At 39.5% G+C, this 26,450-nt stretch overlaps 1 protein-coding gene across 1 annotated transcript in view; it reads right to left on the bottom strand.

Moving 5' to 3' along the window:
* The window catches only part of ezrb (ezrin b), a 34,887-nt gene extending 10,228 nt beyond the window's left edge, over positions 1 to 24,659 (bottom strand). The window contains exons 1-7 of the mRNA XM_083933798.1: positions 24,563 to 24,659; positions 22,499 to 22,601; positions 14,947 to 15,030; positions 7,164 to 7,259; positions 4,997 to 5,271; positions 3,587 to 3,670; positions 3,339 to 3,485 (exon numbers count right to left, since the gene is read on the bottom strand). Coding sequence (XP_083789924.1) covers positions 3,339 to 3,485; positions 3,587 to 3,670; positions 4,997 to 5,271; positions 7,164 to 7,259; positions 14,947 to 15,030; positions 22,499 to 22,510 — 698 coding nt within the window. The 5' untranslated portion in view covers positions 22,511 to 22,601; positions 24,563 to 24,659. The remainder of the gene's footprint in view (positions 1 to 3,338; positions 3,486 to 3,586; positions 3,671 to 4,996; positions 5,272 to 7,163; positions 7,260 to 14,946; positions 15,031 to 22,498; positions 22,602 to 24,562) is intronic.
* Positions 24,660 to 26,450: the final 1,791 nt, after the last annotated feature.

Below are 26,450 nucleotides of genomic sequence, written 5' to 3'. Positions count from 1 at the left end.
TGTATTTTAACCAAAAATATATAGTTTAAGAAAAACATGATATAACCCTGACATTAATTGCAATGGCACAATGTAAATGTCCGTCACTATGCATATGACTCACAACATGTACATAATCACGAGTGCCCATTTAACAGAAGGCCCTTGAAATATTAGAGTTTGGATGTGCAACAGCTAATTCAAATTAAATGAGGATAAAACCAAAATTATAGGTATTGGTGCTGATCCTTAAACAGATAAAGTTATCTGTATTTCATTTTTCCACCTAAGAAATATTTCAAATGTTAGACCACAGTTTACCTTGATTCATGCACTGGCTTTCAACCTCAGGACTGTTGTTTGACTGTTTTTTTCAAGCAAAAATGTCAATTCTTTCAGCTTCTCAAAAGACAGTTTTTAACATTTCAAAAACTAAAATAGGAATCGATTTATCAAGAAAATACTCGTCAGATAAAATAATCCTTAGTTGCAGATCTTATTATAGTTGAAGTGTTATGTAGACAGAATCAAACCACCGAACCATTTCAGACAAGTCATTCATTTCAACCCACTGCTATATACTGTCGTGCTGGAATAAACCTCTCTCAGGCTGGATTTGTTCCAGTATGGGGGAACTGAGCGGAAGCCAAACTTTATTCAGCACAATACAGAGTAGCACTGCAAACACTGACAAGCCGATAATGTTGTAATCTCGAAAGGCAGCCATGCTCCTCGCAGTGAAACTCTGCTCTGAAACTGTACTGACTGGATTGGAATTTCATTTGATAACCGACCCTGACACATGCTTATGGAATTGAGAAAACAATGTGGAAGTTATCTTAGCGATTGAATATTTCTATCAGAGTCCTTTGGTTTATTTTGAGTTGTGCTTTAACAATGGACTGTTTGTAGGAAATATTATTATAGTGATCTAGAAAAGGAAAGACACTGCAGTTGGGGAAAATTAAGCTGGATTTCTTTAGTAAGTCTCTTGCCTTCTGTGGAAAATATTATTAATGTATGAGAATATACTGGTTAGCAATATAAATCTTTGATAACAATGGTTGATGGAACCAGTATGTCATAAAACACAAGTAATAAAAATGTATTTTTCAGGTTCAGGTACTGTTCCAGTCTAGGTAGATAGGTAATAGGTATCTTTATAGGTCATTTAATATCACGATAACAATATATCACAATATAGCATGTTGTCTGGTAATTTCATACATAAAAAGTCTTTATCAAATAACCACACTGCAAAGCCTATTTTTGTATACTTTCGTGTGAATTAAATACTTGAAAAATCAAGAGTTTATTTTCAAATTTTATTAAGAACTTTAGTGCAAAATTAAAAAAACAAGTGAAATTATAGAGATTTTTTCCCCAGATACAGTGTACACTGACTATATTTGCATGGATGCACACAAACAGTGTTATGTAAAATAAATACTGCAATCTTCAAATGATAATCTGAGTAAGTATGTGCTTGTAATTATCAATTTAGACGGTTACGCCGTGTATCACGATATCTCAATATATGATTTCATCACGATATGATTCCTTTGAAAGAATCAAAGTCCTACAACTGATTTAATATAAGTAAATTAATTGTGTTTAAAAATTAAAACTAATTTCATTTATTGATTAATGTACAGATTATTTCCTGTTGGTCTAAAAATGTCTGAAGCAATGTCCTAAAAACCACCATAAAGTCTTAAAATTGCTGAATATATTGAATATATATAACTAACGCACAAAAGAAATAAAATCAGCCAATCATTACATTTGTGAAGGTGAAATATATGAATATTTGCCATTTAAGATTCATTCATTAGAGGTTTTTATATACATACATATATATGTATGTATAAAATGAGCAGGCTATGGCTGTTAGCGGAGAGACAAAGGAGTTAAAGCAGCACCAGACTGTGCTCGGCAAAGCCTTGGCTGCACTGCTGCATTGTGGGCCAGCTGCCCTCATTGGAGAGACACTGTTGTAGGTTTGCCTCACATTCTTAAGTGCCGCACAGCTTGAAAAACCAGTTGCCGTAGCCATGGTTACAGCAGAGGGCACCGTGGAGGAGAGGCATTTCTTTGCTGATCCCAGGAAGCACATAAAGAGACAGACTCACACAAGGACACAACGAACCCGGTACGTTCTTTAACAATGTGTTCCTCGCTCTTGTTGGAAGTTTTGTGACACAGTTAAGATACAATAAGGCCTAATGAGAGACCGGGTGAACTTAGAACAATAGCAGTTACAGTATTTAAATCATTAAGACTTCTTGAGCTGCTAAAAGACAAATAATTATCCAGTGAAGGTTCAATTAGAGGCCTGACATGCTAAACTTTGTCCTTATACGTCACCAACTTTCTCTATTCATTTCTTTCACTAAGGGAGACAAAGTAGACCACACTGCTTTCAGTAGATGCTGGCATGAAAGCTTACACAGTGCACCCAGTTTAATATGTGAAGAGCTACAATCTGGTAGCTACACAAAAGATTTCCATCACAAGGTCAGTGGCTGAAAGGCAACTGGGATGAAGTGCTCCTTTAACACGTCACTCCAGTATCCCCACAGACAAGGCTGCTAGCCACAGGAGATCTCAGAAGTAATTTCACCAAATAGAGTGTGATTACCTCCAAAAAAATCACAACCAAGACCAGGCTGGATGCTGGCAACACCCTTCCATGTGTCTCAAAAAATAGGTTTCCCACAATGCCAACCAAAGAATCATCATAACAAATACTGAAGGGATTGTCTGTGGGTAAACAGGAGGAATGGGTAGTGATTAATAATAATAACAACAACTAGGCATGGACCTGCACAAGTCTGTACTAAGTTAGAGGGAAATAAAACCAAGAGAAAAATTGAAAATTAAGTCTGCAAATGTAGCAGGGATTCTACGTAAATCAATTAACTATAAAAAGCCACACAAATTTGTTCTTTGTGCTTCAGGTGATAGTTTATTTTAGCATTCAGCAGCATGTAGCAAGTAGTTATTATACCTCAATAAGCAGAGGCATGAACAAAATATGGGGCATATTTTGTTCTTATCCTTATACAGACGATTTTATGCAGCAAAGTCTGTTAAACTAAAAAAAGTTGGTTTTAAACAAAAAAGAGATATAAAAGCAAACTGCTGAGTTGGAGATACACCTGCCAAAGACTGCATTCATTTGATTAATTGTTATTCCTGCCATACTGTCTGCAGAAAAACAGGAATAGTGATTAGTCCAGACATGGACCTGGCCCAGCCAGTTTAGCTCTGTGTCACAGGGCTGCAGCTACTGTAGCAGCAGGCAGAAACAGACAGAACAGACTAACAGCAGGGCTGTGTCAAAATTAAGTGCTTACTTGTCGTCCTTCTCATAAATGTTGAGTCCCAGTGCGTCCACTCCCAGCCACAGCTCTGTTCCCTTCTTGTTCTTGATGTCAAAGTAGTTGACTCCATACATTTCCAGATCCTGGGCGATCTTCAGATACTCCAGCATAGCGTCCTCCCTGCAAGAATAGACAGAGAACATTAAGGTATTTTTTAAATGTTTTCTTATTAACTCGAGTGAGAGTGAGTGAGACTACAGTATACAAAAACACGAACTCACTTTAACATCCCATGGTGTTCCTCGTGCCACACCTGAATCCTCTCCTCCCACTGCTCTCTGGATAGCTTGTGCTGCTCCATGACTCTACAGAAAGGGATGAGAAGAAAGCAGCAAATATCAGCAAAGTCAACATTGATGCAGACATTCCACAAACCAATCATGTTTTACTTTCATTATATATTCCCACATAAACATTTACATTGATTACAGTAATAAATCTGGCGTGGTTCATATTATTATCGGATTCTTAAAGTATATTTATTTTGTGCAGCTCAAATCAACAGCAATGCTGGAGATTGTGACAACCTCAGGGTATATGGAGCAGACAAAGTTCAAATGGAAACACACAACGACCTCCTGACTTTCAATTGTTAGAACAGGGCAAGAGACATCATTATGTACTTGACGGCATGTTTGAGCTGTGGTTTTGTCACACTTTTCATTGCACGAGGCGATGACCGATACATTTGTACATGCTTTGCACCAATCACCCACCTATTGTCATTAATTCAATCACTGTCTGCTTTCAACCATGAAAATACCAAAAGAACACAGCCACAGTCTTGGCACACTGTTCACGGTGCTCTGCTTCGTGGACTGTGCTATAATTAATGATGTAATAAATCTTTGATCTGTCTCTTCAATGCCTCAGTTCAGTGAGATACTCACACTTGTATATATGCATGCCTTGAAAGCTGATTTGGCAACATTATACACCGACAAAGGGAGGTAACCTGAATAGATGGCACACCAACACCCACACAAATGGTTTAAATGTTTTTGACTCATTGTCTAGAAATGTGGGAACGTAATACTGCTGACCTTATGCAACAAAATGATTTCTGACCAGCACCAAACCCTAATAGCTTCAGTATAATTAGCCAAGAGTATGACTATATAATCTCTATAAAGCGACTTTTGCTTATTAATGCAGAATCTGTCAGCAACAGGACAAGATTTGAGTAGAGGAAGCGTTCTGGTTTCTGTTTGTAGCCAGAGTAGTATTGACCAATCACGTTTGAGCATGCATGCGGGTAAACAGTCCATGTGGAGAGCAAAAGAGGCACAACGTCTTGGCTGAAATGCAATCACAGAAACCCATCCGCTATCATCAGACGATGATTTTTGTTAGCTTTCTGTTAATATTTATATGCATATGAATGTTTATAGAGACAACATCTCTCAACTCCAACTCCATTCTCACAGCTCAGGTTGCTAATCGGACCGTAGGAAGTCTTTGCCAAGATATCTGCTGACTACACACTCTTTGGTTCTCCTAGAGGCTAAATCGTCACCAGACAAACAGCTGATGGGTTCTGAGACTGATCACTGTATGACGTCTTGCTTTTTGATCTAAGTATTAGCACACCGAGCTTAATTCCCTGTTCTAAATCTATTGGCACATCTCACCTGTGTGGCAGCAGGCGTTCTGAAAGCAGGTAGCCAGGCTGGTTGAGTTCTTTGTTGTAGTCTCCAAACTTGGCCTGAACAGAGTAAGAGGCGAGCAGCACGGCCGTCTCTGGTGGACAGTAAACCTCGTCGCTCAGGATACCCTCCTTCACCTGCAGGAAGAAAAGCTTCTGGGTGATGTCCTGGATCAGCTCCTCAGACACATCTTCTGGGAAGAACTTGGCCCGAAACTTGAACTGCAGCGGGTTCTCCTTCTTCACGTCCTGGGACGACACCTGGAGAGGAAAGTTACAACATTGAGTAAACGAACAGTATTGTGTGAGCATTTAAGGGATAGTTGGACATTTTGGGAAATATGCATACTCACTTTCTCACCATGAGTTCGATGAGACAAAAAATATAAGCTTAGCTTAGCATAAAGACTAGAAACGACGGACACAGGGAGCCTGTCCAAAGGTAACAAGATCTTCCTACCAGCACCTCTTAAGCTCCCAACTTAACACCTTATTGTTTTTTTAATCCATACTAAAAAACAAAGTGTAAAAAAAACGCTTAATTTTACAGGTGCATATTTGCTGATATATTTTTGAGAGCCAAGATAGGATCAAGTAAGAATCTTGAAGGTTGTAAATCAATTTACAGTTATTAATAGTAGAAACTCTAAGAATCCTGGATGACCACCAGAGGCAGTGCCTAACGCTCAATACCTTTGCCTCTGGCGGTCAGGAAGGATCAACTAGAATGTCTCTTTTAAACGTTTAAACATGTTATTTCATACAAAAGAGTAAAAATCAGAAAGTGTCACTGTTTGATAATTCAGGAAACATCTTAGAGTTCTGCAGTTTCCTTGGTGCACAGCCTTTACTGAAAGGGGATCTACCATTCTCTTTTAAAATAATGGAAATACACTTCAATAACTCAGAGTTAAAGTACAGTACATGTTTACACAATGTGCCTCTTCCTCTAATTTCAAAACAGGAACCAAGCGGTCTTGATGGAGAGAATGGGGCCGGGAATATTCCAGTTTGAGCGAGGCATTGTGCTGATGAGCTGCAGCGCAGCGTCAGCACACAGTTTACAGTTTACTGCTGCTGACTGAGGCGAGCATAACCCTTTCTGTCGCTCAGTGAGCCTTGTTTATGATTATAAAGTGCAAATCTACAACTTTTGAACTTTCTCTAGACAGATTAGCACGGTTTACTACATTTTTTTTTTTACATTTCAGTCAGGAAGTCATCCATCGAATTAGATAGAAATAGTCATAATCTATTAACTGCAACAGTCTTTAGTGTGAGTGTAGTAGTATATTTTAAAAGTACTCCACCAACACTGTCAAACTAACATACCTTACATTACCCACAATTCAACTTGACTTCCCCACTAATGAAGCAGCACTCCCCAAGACCTGTAAACTGACATTGATTGATTGTTAATGCAGAACTAACTGGTCTAAAAACCTGCAGGGGTTGGGAGATTATAAAGCTGTGATACCAAAACAATCCTGAACATCTGGAATTCTGATTTTTTGCAGACACAGCTTCATTCCTCTGGTTGATTCTCTTTTTGTATAACAGATAAGTTAGATTGGGAGCGGCTTCAGGGGTAACAGTTAGTGAAGGTTCAGTAACCTATGTTTACTTAGGGACAACAGAGAAGAACCAAAGCAGCTCTGGTTCAATAAGAGTTCACTCTCTTGTCAAATAATCCAACTCCAGCCGATTACATGTGGTGCTCTGACCCCCCCGCGGACAAAATTAGCTGAAGTGGAACCACAATTCAGCATTGTGTATATACATGTAATATGGTGGCTACTGATTGACTGAAAAGCAAACACTGGAGCTCTGAATAATGCATTCTTTTTCTATTGTTAATATGTTTCACTCCATAGGGAGAGGGAGAGACATTGAGTGAAATGACCATGTAGGTATGACTGTGGTAGACATCAAATTATATGGCAGTATACCAGCATAGCATTGTGTGGTCTAATCAACAGTCTTTTATACAGTGTAACTGACAGTATTTACAATTCCAATGATTCATGACTAAAGTTTTCTAAACACAAGAAATGTTTTTCCTACAACCTTAATGAGCCAATAATCTTAATCATTTGAGCATTTAAAAGATAAAAAGAAGGATTATCAGGGAGATTATCAGAGATTAATCTTACCTTTTTGTCCAACTTTAGCCAAGTGTAGTAACCTTTGCCATCCATATACTGAAGTCCGAAGTACCAGACCTCCCGTAGACCGATGGTTTTCACCACCTGCACAGAGTAAAGGAATGACATAGGCAGACAAATTATTACATACATTCTCAATTAATCTGCCCATTTATTTTATTCGATGAATTCATTAATTACTTGTCCAAAAGTATAAAAGTCTTAAACGCAAAAAGTCTTAAGTGAGTCAGTATTAATATGATATATGACGAAGAGTATCAGTAAATCCTTACATTTGAGAAGCTGCAACCTTTTCCCATTTTTTTCTTTTTTACTTTTATTATCAATGAATCAATTACCAAAATAGTCACTCGACTTTCGTCACACTAGGGCAAAGTTGTGTGAGTTTTCCACATCACCCGAAAACAAAGATAACAGTCTATGAGATGATGGTGTAACTGTAGTAATCAACACAAGTGATCACACCTAAAAAAAAATCAATGAGGTCCTTTCAAAATAAATAAATGAATCACTGATGGTTCTCTTTCAGCAGAGCGAGGAGTTATGAAAAGGCCTTTGAAAGGTTTACGGACGCTGACAAGGCCCACTTTAAGGTGACATACTCAGGTACCAGATTAATCTGGTGGGCAACCCTTATAGTATTACACATTCCTTGGCCTGGGTCTGGACTTGGCAACCGTAACGATACAAACAGTCAACTTCTGCCAGGGAAAATAAAAGTACACTCTAAAACACTACATGGTCGTTGTCTGGACAGAGAGATAGTCACATGGACCGTCACCACTGTCACTGAGACTCTTTAATATCTAATTTTATATATATATATATATATATATATATATGTATATATATATATATATATATATAAATATATATATATATAAAACTAATAGTATATCTCTTAAGATTGGTACCAAGGCTGCAACCATATAAATAAAATGAGAGTAACAGACATTCAAATGTTTGCTGTGGTCAGTTAACTTGTTCAAATGAGAAAATGGTGATTGTTGTCAGTAGTTACAGTGAAAACATACAACACACTCACCAGCTTTAGAACTTTCCTAATGACTTACAAATACACATGTGAAATCCTTAATTTCTCTCAAGCAGCAGGGCACAAAAGACACCTCTTAATGCATCATACTACTCTGCTGCTCGTTCGTCGCAGAACCTCACCTCAGTGAGTCCAGTGATGCAGGTGGGTTTATACAGAAGTTTATGCAGAAGTTAGCCCGCTACAACGCTCACAGTTCTTTGGCAACGGTACACATAAATCTGGCCACCACTTTGACCATCCTGCTATGTCTGTTTGATTCTTTTTTAATTTCTATCATTTATTAGTTTCTCTTCGTGCTGGCAGTGCGCTCTGCTGTGGAGGTTTCAGGGTTTGTTGTGTAAAAAGGCATTCCCCCTTTGAATAGGGTTTCACATATTAGACATTGATTGGTTTATGGATTAGTGACGCAACAACTAAAGCTTGCCCAAAATACGTCTAAATCTCAGAATCTCAGGTTTCAGAGAAGTGCACAGACATCTATTCCTTCAGGAGAGCAATATGAAAACACCTCTCTAGTGACAAACTTTGCTCTGATACAAGTCACTATGGTCAAAGTAAGACATTTTAGAGGCCATAAATAGAAGAAATACACATTTTTGAGTGGAGGGGGACTCTATAAAATGACAGAAAAAGATGAGAAAGGTTCTTCTATTTTCTATTATACATGACCAGGAGGAAGAGTAAATCCTCAAAACTGACAAGCTACAATTACAACAAGTATACAACAAAATAGCTGCAGATTAATTTCCTGTCAATCGACTAACTGATCAATCATACAAGCTCTAACTGGCACTCATACCAATAATGAATATTGCAGATATCAAAGACTGGAGACTTTGAATTACTATCAAAGGCTACATTAGGCTTATCTAGTGAGCAAACATATTTACAACCAAATTAAAGCAATATCCACAGATTTCATTTTGGGTAGTTCCTAGTAATAGGAAGAGATTTTTCCATTACACTTTGCTAAATGAGAGTGTTTTCTATCTCTCATATCTTCATATCTCTCAGTCTGTCGCAATATGCCACAGCACACAAGAGCGCGATGAGAGCTGGTTTCTAACAAAGTGGTCCCATTGTTTAACTGGTAAGGAGGAGTGATACTGTATAAGGAGGGTGTGCTGCATGACCAGCATCCTGTCTCTGACTCAAGGAACAGACTGAGAAGGCTGGAGCGAGGAGGTGGAGGGAGTCTGCTGTTACTTTCTGGCAAAACTGCAACAGCCAAAAACTCCCCACTGGAAACACTTTTTTCAAGTTTTCAGATCCCTAATTTCAAGATTTTTTTCAACTCATTTCTAACTGTGCAACTGAGGCACAAAGTGAAAAACCAGTTATAGATCTGGAATAATTACTTGTGCTGCAGGAGGAGTTTTTCATTTTCCACTGAGCTTCTGAGGAAAAACCTCAACGACCAGAGGCCCTTTATGGCCTTCAGAGAGGCAGAGCAATTTTCCATGTCAGAATTCATATTCTTGTGTGTGTGTGTGTGTGTGTGTGTGTGTGTGTGTGTGTGTGTGTGTGTGTGTGTGTGTGTGTGTGTGTGTGTGTGTGTGTGTTTGTGTGTGTGTGTGTGTGTGTGTGTGTGTGTGTGTGTGTGTGTGGTGTAAGTGGGACGATCTCTGTGCCGGACCCCTTTTTGAATGCATAACTGCCAAATTCCCCACCCCGTCACCAGGTGAGGTGTTAAGTTGCCTGGGTGAAGTTTGAATCAGCATGCTGGCACTCGGGCCGAGCCCTTTTCTGAAGATAAGCTCCAGCCAAGGTTGAAATTACGATCAGACTTTTCCCTTTTAGTGGCCGACACAAAAATAAAGGGCACGCTGGCCCGTGGGAGTAAAAATGGACGGCTTTGATTCAGGGAACTTTTCCGATGGACTGTGTTTGGTGCAACAACAACAAGCACTATAGAAGGGGGCCTGAAATGAGAGAGGCTGCATCTCACCTGTAATGAAACTCATAAGGCCTCAGAAAACAATCAGCCCTTTCATGGTGGTTTTTGCTTCAGGGTCTACAGAGTGAGAGGCAGAGAAACACAGTGGGCCGCCGTTCAGATACCTAAACAAACCTAAATGACTCTCTTAGGGGATAAGCTACTGTAGAGAGGCTTGGTACAAACACTGATAGGGGGGTAATACTTTTAACCTTTAACAACATTGTACTTCACTTGACAAATAGATTAATTATCTTTAATAGCATGTAGTACATATGAACAAGTGCTGCTAAAGGATACTGAAAATAGTACAGTTCATTAGAGGAGGATTAAATCTGAATCTGGGGACGCAGGTTTAGTAAACTGGCATCGCAGCAGGCTGCTTTGGCAGGCTGCCTTGACTTTAATAGGTTGCTAGGTCGCTCCAATGTACGCCAAGAGCTCCCAACACCTCAGATATTATAAGTGAGATTATTGAAAACCCTCCAGTGCAAAGCTCAGGGCTTCTGTAGGGTTTGGTTAGATTAAAAGTCATTTTAGAGAACTTTAAAAACTTTGAACATTGAATAGAATTTAATACTTGTTTCACAGTGATAGAGTATGAAAGTATGAAGGTAAACCAGTGGGAACGACTAAGCCTTTAATCATTCATTATTATATTACATGGATTTTTTTCAGTACAGCAGTAGGTATCATTAACTCCCTATGATATAATTAATTATATTTACACAACTTGGACCCATTGGATTAATAAATTGAAAAAGATGAATACATTTAAGTTTATTTAATTTTTTGCCAAGATCGACACTTGCCCATTATGAGCCGATGAGCTTCACAGGTACTGTAGCTAGAAGTCTGGAGCCCCTTTCACACTCCCTGTTCATTGCAGGGCTGTGTGAAAGAGGCAGCCGGCAGGGTGGAACGACAGTAGTGGAGCGTGTGTTGGTCCAGAGGAGGGTCAAAAAGTGACAAAGCAAGTGTTCCCAGTCTTCAAAGTTATTAATAACTTACCGAAACATTGTGAGCAATAGTCCACCTTCTCTCCCTCTCTCTCAGACACACACATGCATTCAGTACTTCTCTGTCCTCCTCTCTACTGACAATTGTGCTACTATAATGTATAAAGGTGGAGGTTTGTGGGTCGTGTTGTGTTGGAGCGGTTGATAAATGGCGGATTGGCTCATATGCGTTAGAAGTCGATGCCTCCTTTGCTTAGAGAATGCCGGCTGCTATGTGAAATCACACATTGGGGTTGAATAAACAAAGCCCGAAGTTGGCCGTTCCTTCATTGCGGTTCTGTTGCGTAACCTCTGTGTGATGTTTAATGGTGCTGATTGAACCTCCACAAAAAAGGATTAAACAGCCCCCTGCACACATAATTCAACTAGCGTACTTTTAGTTTATAGGTGTGTAGTGTCTTCTGACAGCCAGCAACCATATAAAAATAAATTACCGGTATAACTAACATTACTGTCTAGACGGTTAGTGAAAATATTTTGTAAGACTTTTGTAAAAAAAAATCTGAGGCTTTTTGATACATTCTAAGGCCTTTTTGGATGAGGAAACCGAATTCAAAACCTTTAAAAACTTTTCAAGACCTGCTGCTGATACCTGGCAAAACTGACCCTTTTAAATAATCTTTGCAATTGTATCCAGCCGGGAAATAAATAAATCCATAAATATGTATATAATCTGGCAACCACACTTCTTTAACAAGCTCTCATAAGCAGAGGCACCAGTTTACTTCATTCTGTCAATGATTTTTTTTTAAAACTGTAAACTCAGTAAAACATTTGCAGTCAGGTCGAAGTAGCTAAACGCTTCAAATTCTTAGGAACAATGTCACCACCCACTTCAGACTTGTTTTAGGTTGAAGGAGCAAAAGTTGACTTCAGTCTGAAGCCTCGTCTTACAGAGATTGACAGAGAGTGAAAGTTTCTCTGCCTGGTTTATTGGAGCTCGGGCCCTGTGGTGAGAAAGAGGAATGCCACTGGGCTGAAACAGCATTACTCACTACATCCTCTGGGTTGAATAACGTAGAGTTCGCAGCTACTGAGGAGGGGAAGGGAGGGGTTCACCCAGTCGGGCCCCAAACAGAGTGTGTTTGGTGGTGGTGACGGGACAGTGTGTACTGGCCCAAAGGAAATGGATCTATTACTGTCAGACCACATATTAATTGTGACTGACCAGTAAGTGTTACAAAGGGTTATATCCAATATCTAAGAATAGTTATGCTGCAATATTACAGCACAGTATGATAGCTGTCATTACGTGTTTGAATGCAGCTTTGACATGTTGGTTGGGTGTATTCGGTGAACTAGTTTCATATTTTGCTCCTGGCACCTGTCAGCCACAGTATTCAGACTTGGATTCAGTTCAAGACATTGTTGAACTGTTAAAAAATGTCATCATGTTTTCAGCTGTACATCAACGCTCCTTCTGCTTTTAAACAATCTAAACCAGTTCTCAAGACCTGACGATAAAAGCCTTTGAAACCACATTAATACAGGAGAGAGCAGCTGGAGATTAGGTCTGAACATTGCACATGACAAACACTTACGACAGCCATAACTAACCATCGACTGTACACTGCAACTGCTGTGATTTTTTTTCTAACTGAGGCCCAAGTCAAAATGAAACAAGCAGCAGTGAACAGTCATATGGAAGTGAAACTGCGCAAGGGTGTGTAGGGGAGTGGCAGGAGTTTCTCTTAAAGAGCAGCATGACAGGACCTAAGCTTATGATCAGCGCAGACCACACGGGCCACACCAGGCCTCACATTCACCCTGAAAATGAGCTCACTGCTGTTACTCAGCATTTCTACAGAACCTGTTAAAGACTCAAGTTAGTGTACTTATGCCTATGCAGCCGATTAATGCCAAAGCAGTTGGTTAATACTAAATCAGGCTTCAGGGACATGACCACTAAATGTCAGACGACTTAAAGAGTAGACGCCGAAAATGGCTGCTCAGACGTCAGAGTTGTGAAGCTTTGTAGACAGTTTCCCATGCTCAAATTAGTAAATTGTATGCTTGCACTAAAATAGAGAACTGAACTGTCTCTGACACTATCACAGGGAGTGAATGATTATCTGTGACACACACCACTCAGACCCATTTAGAGCAGAAGCCCCACTGTGTTGTCAGTGCAGACTTGGTCAAAACTAGCCAAAAGACATCCATGTGCATCATTATCCCACACCAATTTCTGAGCATGGCTGTTAGTCTAGTTGTATTCAGATGTTTTTTTTTGACTGGAATGTTCTTGACATGAAGGGTGAATCCCCTAACATGAAGCCACAACACATAGAGTCGGCTACACTTGCTATTGTAAAACGAGTTATACAGGAAGTGGCAAAAACAATGCCTTTCCTCCCCTGGTGCCGTCATACAGCCTCGGGGGAGCTCACTCTAATGACATGTCATCTACATTTGGATTTCAGGTTGTGAGCTTCAAAATAGAACTTTACAACAAGAGGAAATACGCAAATAAAGAACATTCCTCACTTAACAATATTGCATTTGACTGGTAACAGGAGCCACAGGGGTCATGAACTAAATGATACTACCTACCATACATATGACCACTTCTAGTTATTACATAACCACACCCAGTGTATTGGACAAACTTTACCTCACTAACTAACCTTCAACATTTGATACACACCTGACAATCGATTTGATGTCAAATGATAACGTCATTAACTTATAGATATAAACCATATATAATAAGATATAATAAGAAAATGCAAAAAAAAAAAGGTGGAAGATAAACCATAGGGATTCATTCTTATGTTCCAATTATTGAAACCACACATTTTACTCTGGACTTCCACACAGACTTCACTCACTTATGCCATTAATATTTAGTTTAAGACATGTCTCTTAAGTTATCTTTGTTCACTTATGTTAATCTGAATTTTTTTCCTCACTGGAAACCATTTATAAGAATCCCTGAACCTCAGCAGGATGACAAGTGCACTTGAAGCCAAAAGCTCCTGTAATCTCGTCTGTAGGAGATAACTTTTCAGACCTGGAAGTAATGAATGGAAAGAGCTTTGGAGGGATGATAATAAGGGCAGACACTTTCTCCTTTCCCAACTCAGACCTCTCTCAGTCACGTCAGTCCAGTGTGTTAGATGATGAAGGTTGGAGAAAACATATGCTAGTAGAAATATAGAGCAACAGCAGAATATAGCTGGACTTAAAACACAGATATGAACAAAATCGTTTAATTTGTGAAACAGATAAAAATGCGTCCAACATCATTATGCCATGAGTTAAATGAGAATACGGGTATCACTCTTATGTCTGTGCATTAAATATTTGGCTGGAGCCAGTAATTACTTATCTTAGCTTGGCATAAAGATGAAGAAGGTAGCTTAATTTTCCGATTAGACCTAGTTAGAGTTAGGTGGCAGGGGATTTCTTGGCTGCCAGAAGTAGCTTCCTGAGGTCTCCGCTGGTTGCCAGGCAGATAAATTAGTCCACATAACCCCTACAATCCCTATTTGTTGTTTTTATACTCTACGGTAAGGTTTTGTACAGATTAAACAAATGAGATGTGTTAATGAGCAGGCTTTAGAGTTGCTGGGAGGCAGCTTTATTTAACTCTTAAGTCTAATAATCGACTAGTCGATCCGACAGAAAATAAATCATGGTTTTATATCAAATTAACTGATTAACTTGATTCCAAAACCCTTTCAAAGTGATATTGATAACATATTTAATGGTCAACACAAATCCTAGAGGTCCATACAGAACTGGTATGCATTGTACCTGGTCAAACAGCTGCTTGCCGGTGGTGCTGGGCTGGATGGCAAACTCCAGCTCAGCGTCCATGGTGGTGACGCGAACATTGACCTGTGGAAAAACATGAGAAAACAGGAGTTCAAAAGCTACCCAGAGCAACATAGAGTTTCTCAAAGGTACGGGTCTTTTCGTGGCAAAGCACGCCACTCTGCAGAACACTGCTTTGGTGTGTGTGTGCGTGTGCGTGTGCGTGTGCGTGTGCGTGTGCGTGTGCGTGTGCGTGTGCGTGTGCGTGTGCGTGTGCATGTGTTAAGGGGGTGTTTTGAAGAGTAAACACACAGAGCCACACAGGCTCTGTGTGTTTACTCTGCTTTCTCAGAGCCAGACGGGCTGTTCGAAGGGAATTCTGCTGCAAAACTGGAGGTGTTTTAGTTATGATAGTTTTGTGATAACTTTTTATTTTGGGACCATACGATTGATATCAAATGCAATATGTAATGCTAACCCTGCTTATAAGTTATCACGCTAAAATAAAAGAGGCACTGTGAATTTTATTCTGAATGGCTAGACTGAAGAGAGGAGGAGTAAAACAAGGCAACTACAGCAGTCAATCACTCCCATTCACAGAAAAAAGGCATGTCTTTCAGTTTTCTGGTTAATTATTGATCAGAGTGGCCTGTGCATACAAAAAAAGGTGGTTCATCTAACTGAAACCTGCTTTATGTGGAGAGAATTTAATGTCCACTTACAGGGATCCACCCCGGTGATTAATGTGCGATTTCAAAACCATTATAAAAAGCATGACTGGTGCCCTGCACAAAATAATGAGAACTGACGTCAACCATGTCCCATAATGGAGGGAAACAATATTCTGTATTGTAAGTTTGATTAGTAATCAGCGACTCTGAATTTTGTAGAAAGGCCATATAACAATGCACAAATATTGACAATAGCTGCTTTGAGGTAATGCACATACTGACTTTCCTCTCTGTGGGTATAATGTCAAATGTCTCTGGTATTTGTGGGGGTTATGAAAAGACCCTCAAAGTATTGACGGAACTTATTAAAGCTCAGTGGAAATGACACAAAGCAGTTAGTGGACACAGTGAAGAGAGACAGAAGGCCCACTAACAGAGCCCTCCAGTGACATCTTTCATCTCCAGCCCATTGTGAGCAACGCTGAACAAATTCAATGACGCCCAATGGAAAAGGGATGTCTGGGGCTGCAGCAGCCACTTGTCTGCTGATTCAGAGCTCCACTGATTCCTACAGTATGAAGCTATACAAGCTGAGCAACTAACTGACAGGCTTAAATCCTACACAGAGGGCAAATCCAATCACAGCATTGGATGGAAAGCGCCTCGCCACAGTGCTGTCCAGGATCTTGTAAGAACACAGTAGTCTAGACAGTAAATTTTTAAGGGATGTCCCATTTTTTTTTCATTCTTTGACTCACTTCAGATCAAACCCCAGGATCTTTGGCAACTAAGGCAAACTCTCCTTTACGGACAAAAAATCAGAGCCCCATACAGTTTGGTAGCTCTGTCCCCCGGTGCCACATGTGCATACAATTTTAAATTTGTTGGAGTCGAACAGAGAAGCTTATACCAGCTTCAAGTCACTGCTGAGCAGAGGAAGGAGGGGAAGCTCTGAATTTACTTTACACAGCAAAACAAAGATCCCATTCAGCTGCAGTGCCCCAGCAGTCCCTCGCTATCATCATCTGCATTCTAGTGGAGCCATATTACCAAACACTACCACAAAATTGCAGCAGAAGTGATCAGAAACTGCTCTTATAAGATTAATTTTCAGACTCCCTTTGTTTAAAAGTGATTAAATGATTTGGTAGCAGCAGCTCAGATAGATTTGGGATGCTTCTCTCAACATCACAGTCTATATTTACAGCAGCTACAGATGGAGCACCTAGAAAAACACACTCTCTAACCAGCAGAGAATGGAATATGTGAATGTGTGGAGCAGACACGCCAACAGAAACCACTGAGTGAGTGATATCTGATCTCAAAGTAAGTCCTCCAACGGTAACTCACAATAAACTGAGGCCATTCAGAGCGGTAAAGAAAACATGACACATAGGCTAAAAATATACCAGGCAAGGACCAAGGGTTCCACAATGAGCAACTTTAGTCAGAGGAAAATACAGGCGTTCATATTAACCATATAAACCCCTGCAAGGACACGTCGTTTTAGCTACAGGAGCAGTGGTTCCCAAATCCAACAAAACTTGCTATCATGATACAAAGTATTACATATTTTCACACTCTTGGTGGAAGGTACAAAGCTTTTGGAACCAAGAAAGAGCAACATCAATGCAAGCTTCATGGTAACGCAGTATTGACCAAATTATGACCACCTGTTTGCAGGATTTTTTGGTTCTGCACATTGACCCGATCCCAGATAAGCAGTTGAAGATGAGTAAGTGACACTGAATTAAAAAATAGAGACATTTAAAAAGGAAAAGTTAGAAATTTGTATATATATATATATATATATACACACAGTAATAAGTTTTCCTGCCAAGAATCATACGAGACGATTGATACGACTGTCACGTCTGTAAATGGTAAATACTGTATGGAGCTACAGCCAGCAGCTGATTAGCTTAGCTTAGCATAAAGACTAGAAACAGCTAGCTCTATAAAAAGGTAACAACAATCCAACTACCAGCACATGTAAAGCTCACCTATTGACATATTATATTTCATTTGTTTAATTTGTATAAAAAACTTATTGTAAAGATGAAAATTTTCGATTTTAGGAGAGATAATATCTAATATATGTTAATTATTTAGCTTTAGAGGTGCTAGTTACTAGGTTGTTTCCCACTGTTAAAAGTATAGTAAAGCTAAGCTAACAGTCGCCTGGCTCCAGCAAGCAACATATATACAGGCGTGAGAGTAGTGTCAATCTTCTCAGCCTCTGAAAAACAGTATTACAGTATTCCATGCAAAAGAAAGACACTTTACCATATCTACCTAAGATAATCCAAAGAACAACTACAGAGTTAACATGTGCAGCTAAAGCTGAGACAATGATTGAATCAACGATAAGTCAATTGACAGAAAATGGTGCTATTCTGTTAATCAATCAATGAAGCAAGCAAGTCATTCCTTAAGAATGTCAAATACCAGCCTTTCCCTGTCCCATAGTCCTCCAGACTTTTCAATGGGGAGGTTAAGGAGCTGCTCTGGGTCACGTTAAATAAATGAGGTGGTCATCACCTCAGTAGTTAAACTGTGTAGAACGTATGAATAGGATGCACTGCATTCTTCAGTGAAGACTTTTCAATATTTAACCCTTTGCATAGTTTGCAAAGCTTTACGAGAGTCTTTTGCAATGGGGGTCACCAAGGGGATTCCACTGAAAGGGTCTGAGAGTAATATAACCATAAAGCTACTATTGAAAGAGAACAGGCCCATTGTGTCTTTTATTATGGTTTTAGGAAGTGACATATCTTCTCAGTGTATTTTCACAGGCTCTGTCAGCATTACGTACATGCATATAATTGAGGGATGAGAGTTAAAGGACTTGTAATCATTTTTGGATTTGTGAATTAGGTCTCGAGGGCGTTCCAGGAATGATTGAGTTATCATTTATTTAAAAGGAACAAATACTAACAATAGGACATGGACATGAGAAGGAAACACCCGTCCATGTTGATGGTGGCCACGCCTTGTATGGTTTCTGTCACTGGGCTGTGACTGCAAGGAAAACAGGATTCTGGGAGAGCCAAGGAGCGCTATCCTTTACTTATGACAATGTGTCATTCAGATAAGTGAAACATGAGTCACAGAAGCACCAATGCATGAGCTTTAACTGCTCCTCAAATCTGGCCCAACGTCCGGCCGCAGGGCGTCATGGCCCTCTGTCATAAAAGTCCGTCTTTTCCAAACAATGTTGGAATGTTTGATTTCATGCCAAGTATCTGAGCTGAAATAATTCAGACTGCCTGCAGGTTTCTGTGCCAGTTAACATCACATTTAAGCCAAGTTGGCACTTTTAACCTCTTTGATCTTTGCTTTTCACAGACTACAGTGACTTTACGAATAAATTGGCCATACCATTTTATTAGATTTTCATGACTGCTCAACCTTATTTGATGGAAGGGAACCTTTAAATGTGTTGTGACCCTGAAATTTTGTTTACACGGGGCACTGCGTTGTATTTAGGGCAGGGCGGTACCAATGCCAGAAGCATTAAAGAGATACTAATAGAGTACTTCTGATACCTTTTTTCTACAGGTGACTTAAGGCATTCTGTTGCACAAAAATGCCACCTCCACCCATCCCACATTATTTTTCACACAAATAAGCCTTTTTGAAAGTGTTCAAATTGTGAAAATAAGTATTGAATAACTGTACAATGAGGTATTATTTGGGATCAACTTCACCACACCACAGTCTTTATGGGTTGTAGAGCTGCTGCGGTAGTGGCCCAATTACCTGATGCATTAAATCAATTAATGATTGCGTTGATTGGCTGCGAGACGTTTACTTAGTACTGGATTATTTACCAATACCCAGCCCTATTTGTCACGTAATAATTAGTGGTGAATTAAGACAGAGAGGGTCAGGAAAAAGAGACATGGGGTGAGGATGCTGTAATCAAATCTAGGCAGCGTGTACAGTATGTGACACGTGTCTCACACCCAAAACTGTAGGACTCAAATCACTTGCTTTGAAGATACAGGTGCATCATGTTGCATTTCCCCAATTACTCTTGTATGTTGTATGAAGAAATAAAAATTGAAAATCAATCTGTTGTTCTTTAAGACTTTCCTACAGGTTTAATGACAATTTAGCATCCCAAAACTTTATAAGTTAAGATGGCATTAGAATGTATTGATCAGTTAACAAAAAAAGGGGCCTGGTGTCAGTTGCCATCTAAAATTAATATTACCATTATACTATATACACTAGCAAGATTAGACTCCTGAGGGGAATTTCTCAGCACAAAAAAAAGATGACTACAGTTAGTTTTAGAAAGGAAGGCCTAAATATATAACCTGACTCTTGCCAGATGAATTTCATTCCGCCTTGCTTCTGCCTAGCTCCACTCATCCATCTGGGATCGCTCCATAGGGGAGGGATTTCGTGGCCATTGAAATAACGGTTCAAGCCAATCAGGACCGCCGGACGGGATTTTTATAGATGTGACGTAGCAGAGAAGCAACCGTTTTGATTCAGACAACAATGGCAGTTCGCTTCAAGGAAGCAGGCACCAACATTGATGCTGCTATTTCATCTTTGTTGTCCAATATAGCGGATATTTTTTATTTGAAAGAAAATCAGAGAACGGCTCTAAAGGCTTTTGTTGTTGGAAACAATGTTTTCGCCCTTCTCCAAAACCGGGTTTGGCAAAAGCTTGATCTACCAAATGGCTCCGCGAGTGGTTGAAGTAGCACGACGGACAAGTGTTTTTATCCAATCATATGCAAGGATTTTTGTTAAGGCCCAGCCTTCGGAAACACCTCTCCTATGGAGCAATCCAAGATGGATGTGTGGAGGTAGGCGGAACAAAATTAATCTGGCGAGAGTCAGGTTACTAAATGTATATATTTAGTATCTCTATTCTACTTATTTGGACAAAACAAGCACATTGATGGCATCACTTTGGGTTTGTAGCTTTCACTACTTTTTAATAATGTGTGCACCAAAATGATTAATGGATTAATCAAGGGAATAATCAGCTGAATACTCCATAATGAATATAATCGCTAGTTGCAGCCCCAGAGTAACACATCTTACCACAGCTTTGGGTGTTTTTTCCTGTCATCCCACCACCCCCGGCCTCCCACGCTTGTTTCCAGTTACTGTACAGGCTGGAGCCGCTAACACTCGTCAAACTAGTAATCTAATTACACACCTTTCCCTGAATTCAAAATATAAACCCTTATTTACATATCTCACTCAGGCTGAAAGTGAGACTCAGCACTCTACAGGATTACTTTAAGAGGACGAGGCTTTCTGGTGGAAACGGCATCAAAGGAGCAACTTCATTAAAACAGACTTAGTGTCGTTTTCATATTTATGCTACGTTGCAAAGGCTGCGTCAGTCATGAGGCCACATATTGAACGGTCAGTAAACCAGGGGATAAATTAAAAAACTAAGGCTTGTATTGTATTCTTGATATCATGGAAAAGAAAACAGTCCAACATTAATGTCCAAAAAGGCTACTTTGTGGCAGCTGCGCACAGTGTGCTGCCCTATCAGACAGCAATGATGTCATTTCCACAGTGACGCTCATGACAACCATGAGGCCACTCTAAACAAACCGACAACACACACTTTATGATACTGACCGGGGCTTTAGCTATTGTCATCACAATATGCTGCTCTGTTCAGTAGCAACCTGCCTCTGTCATGATCTGACCAGCAAATGTATAATTCTGTTTTTGTCTTTTTTTTAACTCCCACTTGAATCCTAGTTTACAAGACAAACTTTAGTAACTGTAAGTTTTAGACACCTGTAGAAAACACGGAGGCTGTTATACTAGAAATGCCCAACAGTAAGCTGAGGGAGGGACATGAGCCATGTGCGACTGTACAGTGTGTAATAGCTAGGGTGGGGCAGAACGAGTCAAGGAAATTTAACAGCAAAAACCTCTTCAAATATCTAGGGCAGCTTCATCATATGTCTCTTTTTGTCTTTTGCCTTTTATGATGATAAAAAGCCAATGATACTGTAAGACTGTTTCACATTTCTACCAAGACTCCATGATGACTATGGGAACCTGACATCTAAATGGGGAACAACCTCAAATTTCATCCTGGAAAATAACCTTAAATGCTAAGAGAGTACCCTGTATTCATCACAAACTCCTGGGGATATAAACAAGACATTTTCCACCCCCTCTTGTTTATGGTGCTGTGCAACATTTTAGAGAATGATGTCAAAGATACAGGTCCTGTGACTGTGACCGCCCACACCGTGAGCACACAAAAACAGCCCATAGCTGTCCACGTCTAGAATATAAGTTTCATTATTCTTGTTCCTTTGCTTTGGATCAAAGTGGATGACGTTCACTGAAACATATGGGACACCCCCGGGCTCAGGATATGAGAGGAGCATGTGATTTGAGCGGCATTCCCCTTTAACACAGAGTCCACTGATACTGTACGTTTCTATGGCAAAAAGACAAAGTCAAGTGAAAAGTGACGTTGTTGTGGTTATTATTCAGTCTTTAAATGTATTCCTGTTTAGTTTAAAGCCCCATTATGTTGACTGGGAGCTTAAAAGAAGTGACAGGTTAAATATATGTTATTAAACTGACATGACAAATGTTTTTCACTCAGGTCTCAAGTTGAGGAAACTGCTCTGGTAGCATCATTTTAACATCTGTCACTCCCAGGAAGTGATTTATGAGTTTTTTCCCCTTTTAAAGTAGCAACAAAAAAGTCACACCTTTTTATAGCCAAACATAAACAACCATTTCTCTCTCGACAAATCCAGTATGACTCCAAAACTCACTCAGTTATGACATTTTTCACACATTCATATGTGAGTGAAGCTTGACAGTGACACAAAGTATCAATAAATGAAATGGCTAAGGTTACTCACCGCTTTAGGCATTTTCCTGTCCTTTTCCTTTGCTCTGTGCGAGCAGCTGTTTAATGAATAAAAAAGTGTTTCCAAAGAAGAGACCAGAGCTCCGTGTGCCTTCCTGGGAGAGAGAGAAAGAGGAGAAACGAGTTTCAGCCACTTCGGCGTTACTTAAAGCCGGGTGAGAGCAGCTCGGCACTCCTGCGGGCTGACAGTCATCAGGATGAATCACCGCGAGAAGGAACCAACGAGATCACAGTGGGTCTCAACTTCAGAATAAGAGCCCGAGTCTGATCACACTTGTATCTATCTATCCATCTATCTAACTATTTATTTATCATTTATTTATTTCAACCTTAAATACTTTCAATTGTATGTGTAAAATTAAAAAAAAGCATTGCTATTAAACGTTATATTGACGTAACTCCATAAACCCCCTGCTCTGTATATCAGGAAATTATGATCATGGTACAAATTTTACTTTATATTTTATATTCTATAATATTTTATTTAGTTTTAGTTTTCTATGTGTGTATCTACATATTTTTCTGCATCCACCAAGCACAAAATCACAGAGTCAAATTCCTGGCATGTAATCTGTTTACATACTTGGCAATAAAGTTAATTCTGATTCTGATTCTATAAGAAGAAAATGGTCAGATTTAAACACTGATTCATAGCTAAAATATCTTTTGGTTAATTGTTTCGACTGTGAGCTGTTCAACAATGGTGAAAAACATCCAGAGACGTCTTTAAGACGTCTTTAAAATGTGCAAAACAAGAGTCCAAAACCCAAAGACATCCAATTTAAATTAATATACACAGCAAATATTAACATTTGAGGAAGAAATAAAGTTTGAAATTTTTGCTTCAGGGCTCCAACAAACAATACTTCTAAATTTGATTAATATGTCAAATAAATTAGACTGACTGAATTCTCATTTAATCTATAAAGCGTCTTAATGTAGTGAATAATATCCTCCACAAATTCTCAGAACAAATAACAACATTGAAATATCATGTTCTCAATTAACATTACTTTTAAAAAGAGAAAAGTAAAATTCTTACAGTTAAGAAGCTACAATGTTTAATTGTTTGGCATTTTTGCTCAATATATGACTTCAATTATTCATCAATTAATTTTCGACCAATTGAAGAATCAGTTAATCTACAAATAAACAAAAACGGTCTGGACACAGTAATCCTCTGAGTATCTCTTTGATAAAAATGAATTATGTCTATCAAGTATAATTTATTCTTCTTTTTTTTTTTGCTCTGTATATTGCAGCCTAAAAGGTTTTATTTTGAAATCTAAAAACGGAAGTCAAGCAGCTCTGTTCTACCTTAACACTGTTGAATCATTCACACACACGGCAGGTTAAATATGGCACGACTCAATACGAGCCTCACCCACTAGCTATGGTAAAGTCATAGACCCCAACCTGCCCTGTTTAATGTCTTTTATTTTGAAGCCTTGGGTCGCTGACAAACCCGCTGCCCAGTTTAGATCAATGAACGCCAGCACTTCTTGGATCTGTAATGAAGTCGCTCCAAGAGGCGAAAAAACAATGTTGCATTACACTACAGATAACCACCAATGACCGGTGCCACTACACCATTCTCATATCACCTTCTGAGCTTTTAATGGTGTTTTAAAAAAAGATGTAAATGTAACAATGCGATTATTTCCAGGGTGTATTTGCGCGGAGGGCGCGTCTATGTTGTGAGTACACACCCCCAGCGACAGTGAAACGATCCAAGCCCAAGCAAACGAGAAATCCCACTTCTTTAATCGGCATTGACAGAAATCCTGTTTCCCAATAATAATAAAAACTGTTTACAGATTCGACCTCAGCGAATTTAGACAAAGGCTGTGACATTTAAAGTCGCCCCTTTGTGCAGGAGCTTCCTCTGCGCTGCAGCCATCACTATAATCCCACAGACACCTGTTGGGAGATTTGTCTCCTTTGTGCAAAGTGCGCGGAAAAAAAGTGTGGAAAGTGTTTTTTTGCACGTCTTCGAGCTCGCTTCGCTGCAGTCAGCGAGACAGAGCAGGCTGTCTGCTTATTTTCAGAGTCTTACCGGAGCTGATGAGGTTTGGAAGATGAGATGATGGGCCGAGGCTCACAGACGCAGATTTCCCCTTCCTCCGCTCAGCCCTGCGCAATATGGCGCTCATCCACCCCGTGTGTGTGTGCGTGTGTGTGTGTGTGTGTGTGTGTGTGTGTGTGTGTGTGTGTGTGTGTGTTCCTGCTGTCACCGGTAGGCTGCAGGGGCACTGGTCCTGCAGGGGACCGAGGGGCTTCCCCGCAACACCGAAGACAGTGTCATCATAGTTATAAGGGCCATCGTGGTATTTCCCCACCTACGGCAGCAGCACATTTAGTACTTTTGAATCCAGAACCACATCTGTCAGAGAGTTTTAGTGCTCGTTTGCATGGAAACTTAAAGTCTTGCGTCATACAACCCAAAACAACATTTCAGAAATGGGTCATATCAAATAAAATGTATTATATATCATTTTAAAGATCTAAACATATGTCACAGTTATTATCTCCCATACTGATAATCACAGATGGCATATTTAGCTTATATTTATACAACAACATTTAATCTTTTTATTTATTTATTTATAACAGAAAAAATGAATAATGGATAAACCTATTGTGTTTTGATTTATGCTTTATCTTTAGACTAGTATTTTATAATTTTTGAGATTTTATTTCAATGTGTGTGGAGCTTTTGAGTAACTTTAACTGTATTCTTTAAATCACTTTCATTTCTTAATGTATTTTTTTCTGATATTCAGACAATAACTGACTTTGACATACCATTAAAAACACAGTTTATGTAGCATGTACTATATCATTCTTCCTAAATCAAATCATATGACATATAACACTATATGCTATATGTGCATGAATAACACTTTTAAATGTGCATGACGGATTCTGCTCAGTATTTGACTTTATTTGGCACAAAAGGATTGGATGGCTTTTATTTGCGTGTCAGATTGACGGTGACAACTAAATGAATGCGAATACAACGATCTGAGCAATAAGTGTTGATCCAGCCCGTGACTCTGGGTGAATACACTGAAACCTCGTGTATCAGCTGTGTAAAGACTGAGGTGTGACCTGTCCTGGGCGCTGATGCATCACAGCACAAACTTTCTGGTTTCAGTGAGGAAGTGCGCGTCACCCGCCCTGCAGAGAACCGAGGAGAGGGCGGCGTCATAGGTGAGCGGCCAATGAGGTGACGGGATTAAAATAGAGCCGTATATATCAGAGGTTAGACCTACTGCTCACCACAATACAACACCAGAGTGATGTGACAGTCCTGCCTGCCACTTTGTGCAGTTTAACCGGCCATTGTCACCACTACAACCCCCCTCACGAGCCCTTCCTTAAGTATAATAGTCTTTGAGCCTATTGAAAATAAAAATGTTATCATGTCCTTGACACCAATCTCTGGTCATTTAGTTGAGAAAGCTACACACACAAAGGGAAACCCTCTATTTAAAAATAAAATAGAGTCATTGCCTCAAATACCTTTGTTTTTGTTGTGTTTGGGTGGTGAGCTAAATATAGCAGAATAAGAAGTCTGTCTGGGCAATGCAAAACATTTTTTAATTTGCCTGTTACAGCATCTGCATGAACTGTTTGCAGAGCGATGCCAGATGCAAATAGATGAAATCCACAGGAAGGCTCGGCCCTCTAAATATTTGGATATCATTTAGACCCGTTGTCCACCTCGTCTCTGACGGAGATCTCCTTCTTTTGATCGATTCATTCTTTTCAGGATTCAACTTCTTTTCGTTTCTTTCAATCGTTGCTGTGTTTTGTGTTTTGAAAACGCGGCAACAGGAAGGAACTTTCTTATAAGTGGCAAAATGGACCAATGCGATGCCTGCCCAAAAGTAAAAATAAAATGGTACCACAAAAATGAGATTAATGATAAAATATTTGGA

This window comes from Echiichthys vipera (assembly GCF_963691815.1).
Source record: "Echiichthys vipera genome assembly, chromosome: 19".
Taxonomy (NCBI): Eukaryota; Metazoa; Chordata; class Actinopteri; order Perciformes; family Trachinidae; genus Echiichthys; species Echiichthys vipera.
The sequence above is the reverse complement of the archived record's forward strand: the minus strand, read 5'-3'. Positions and strand labels throughout refer to the sequence as shown.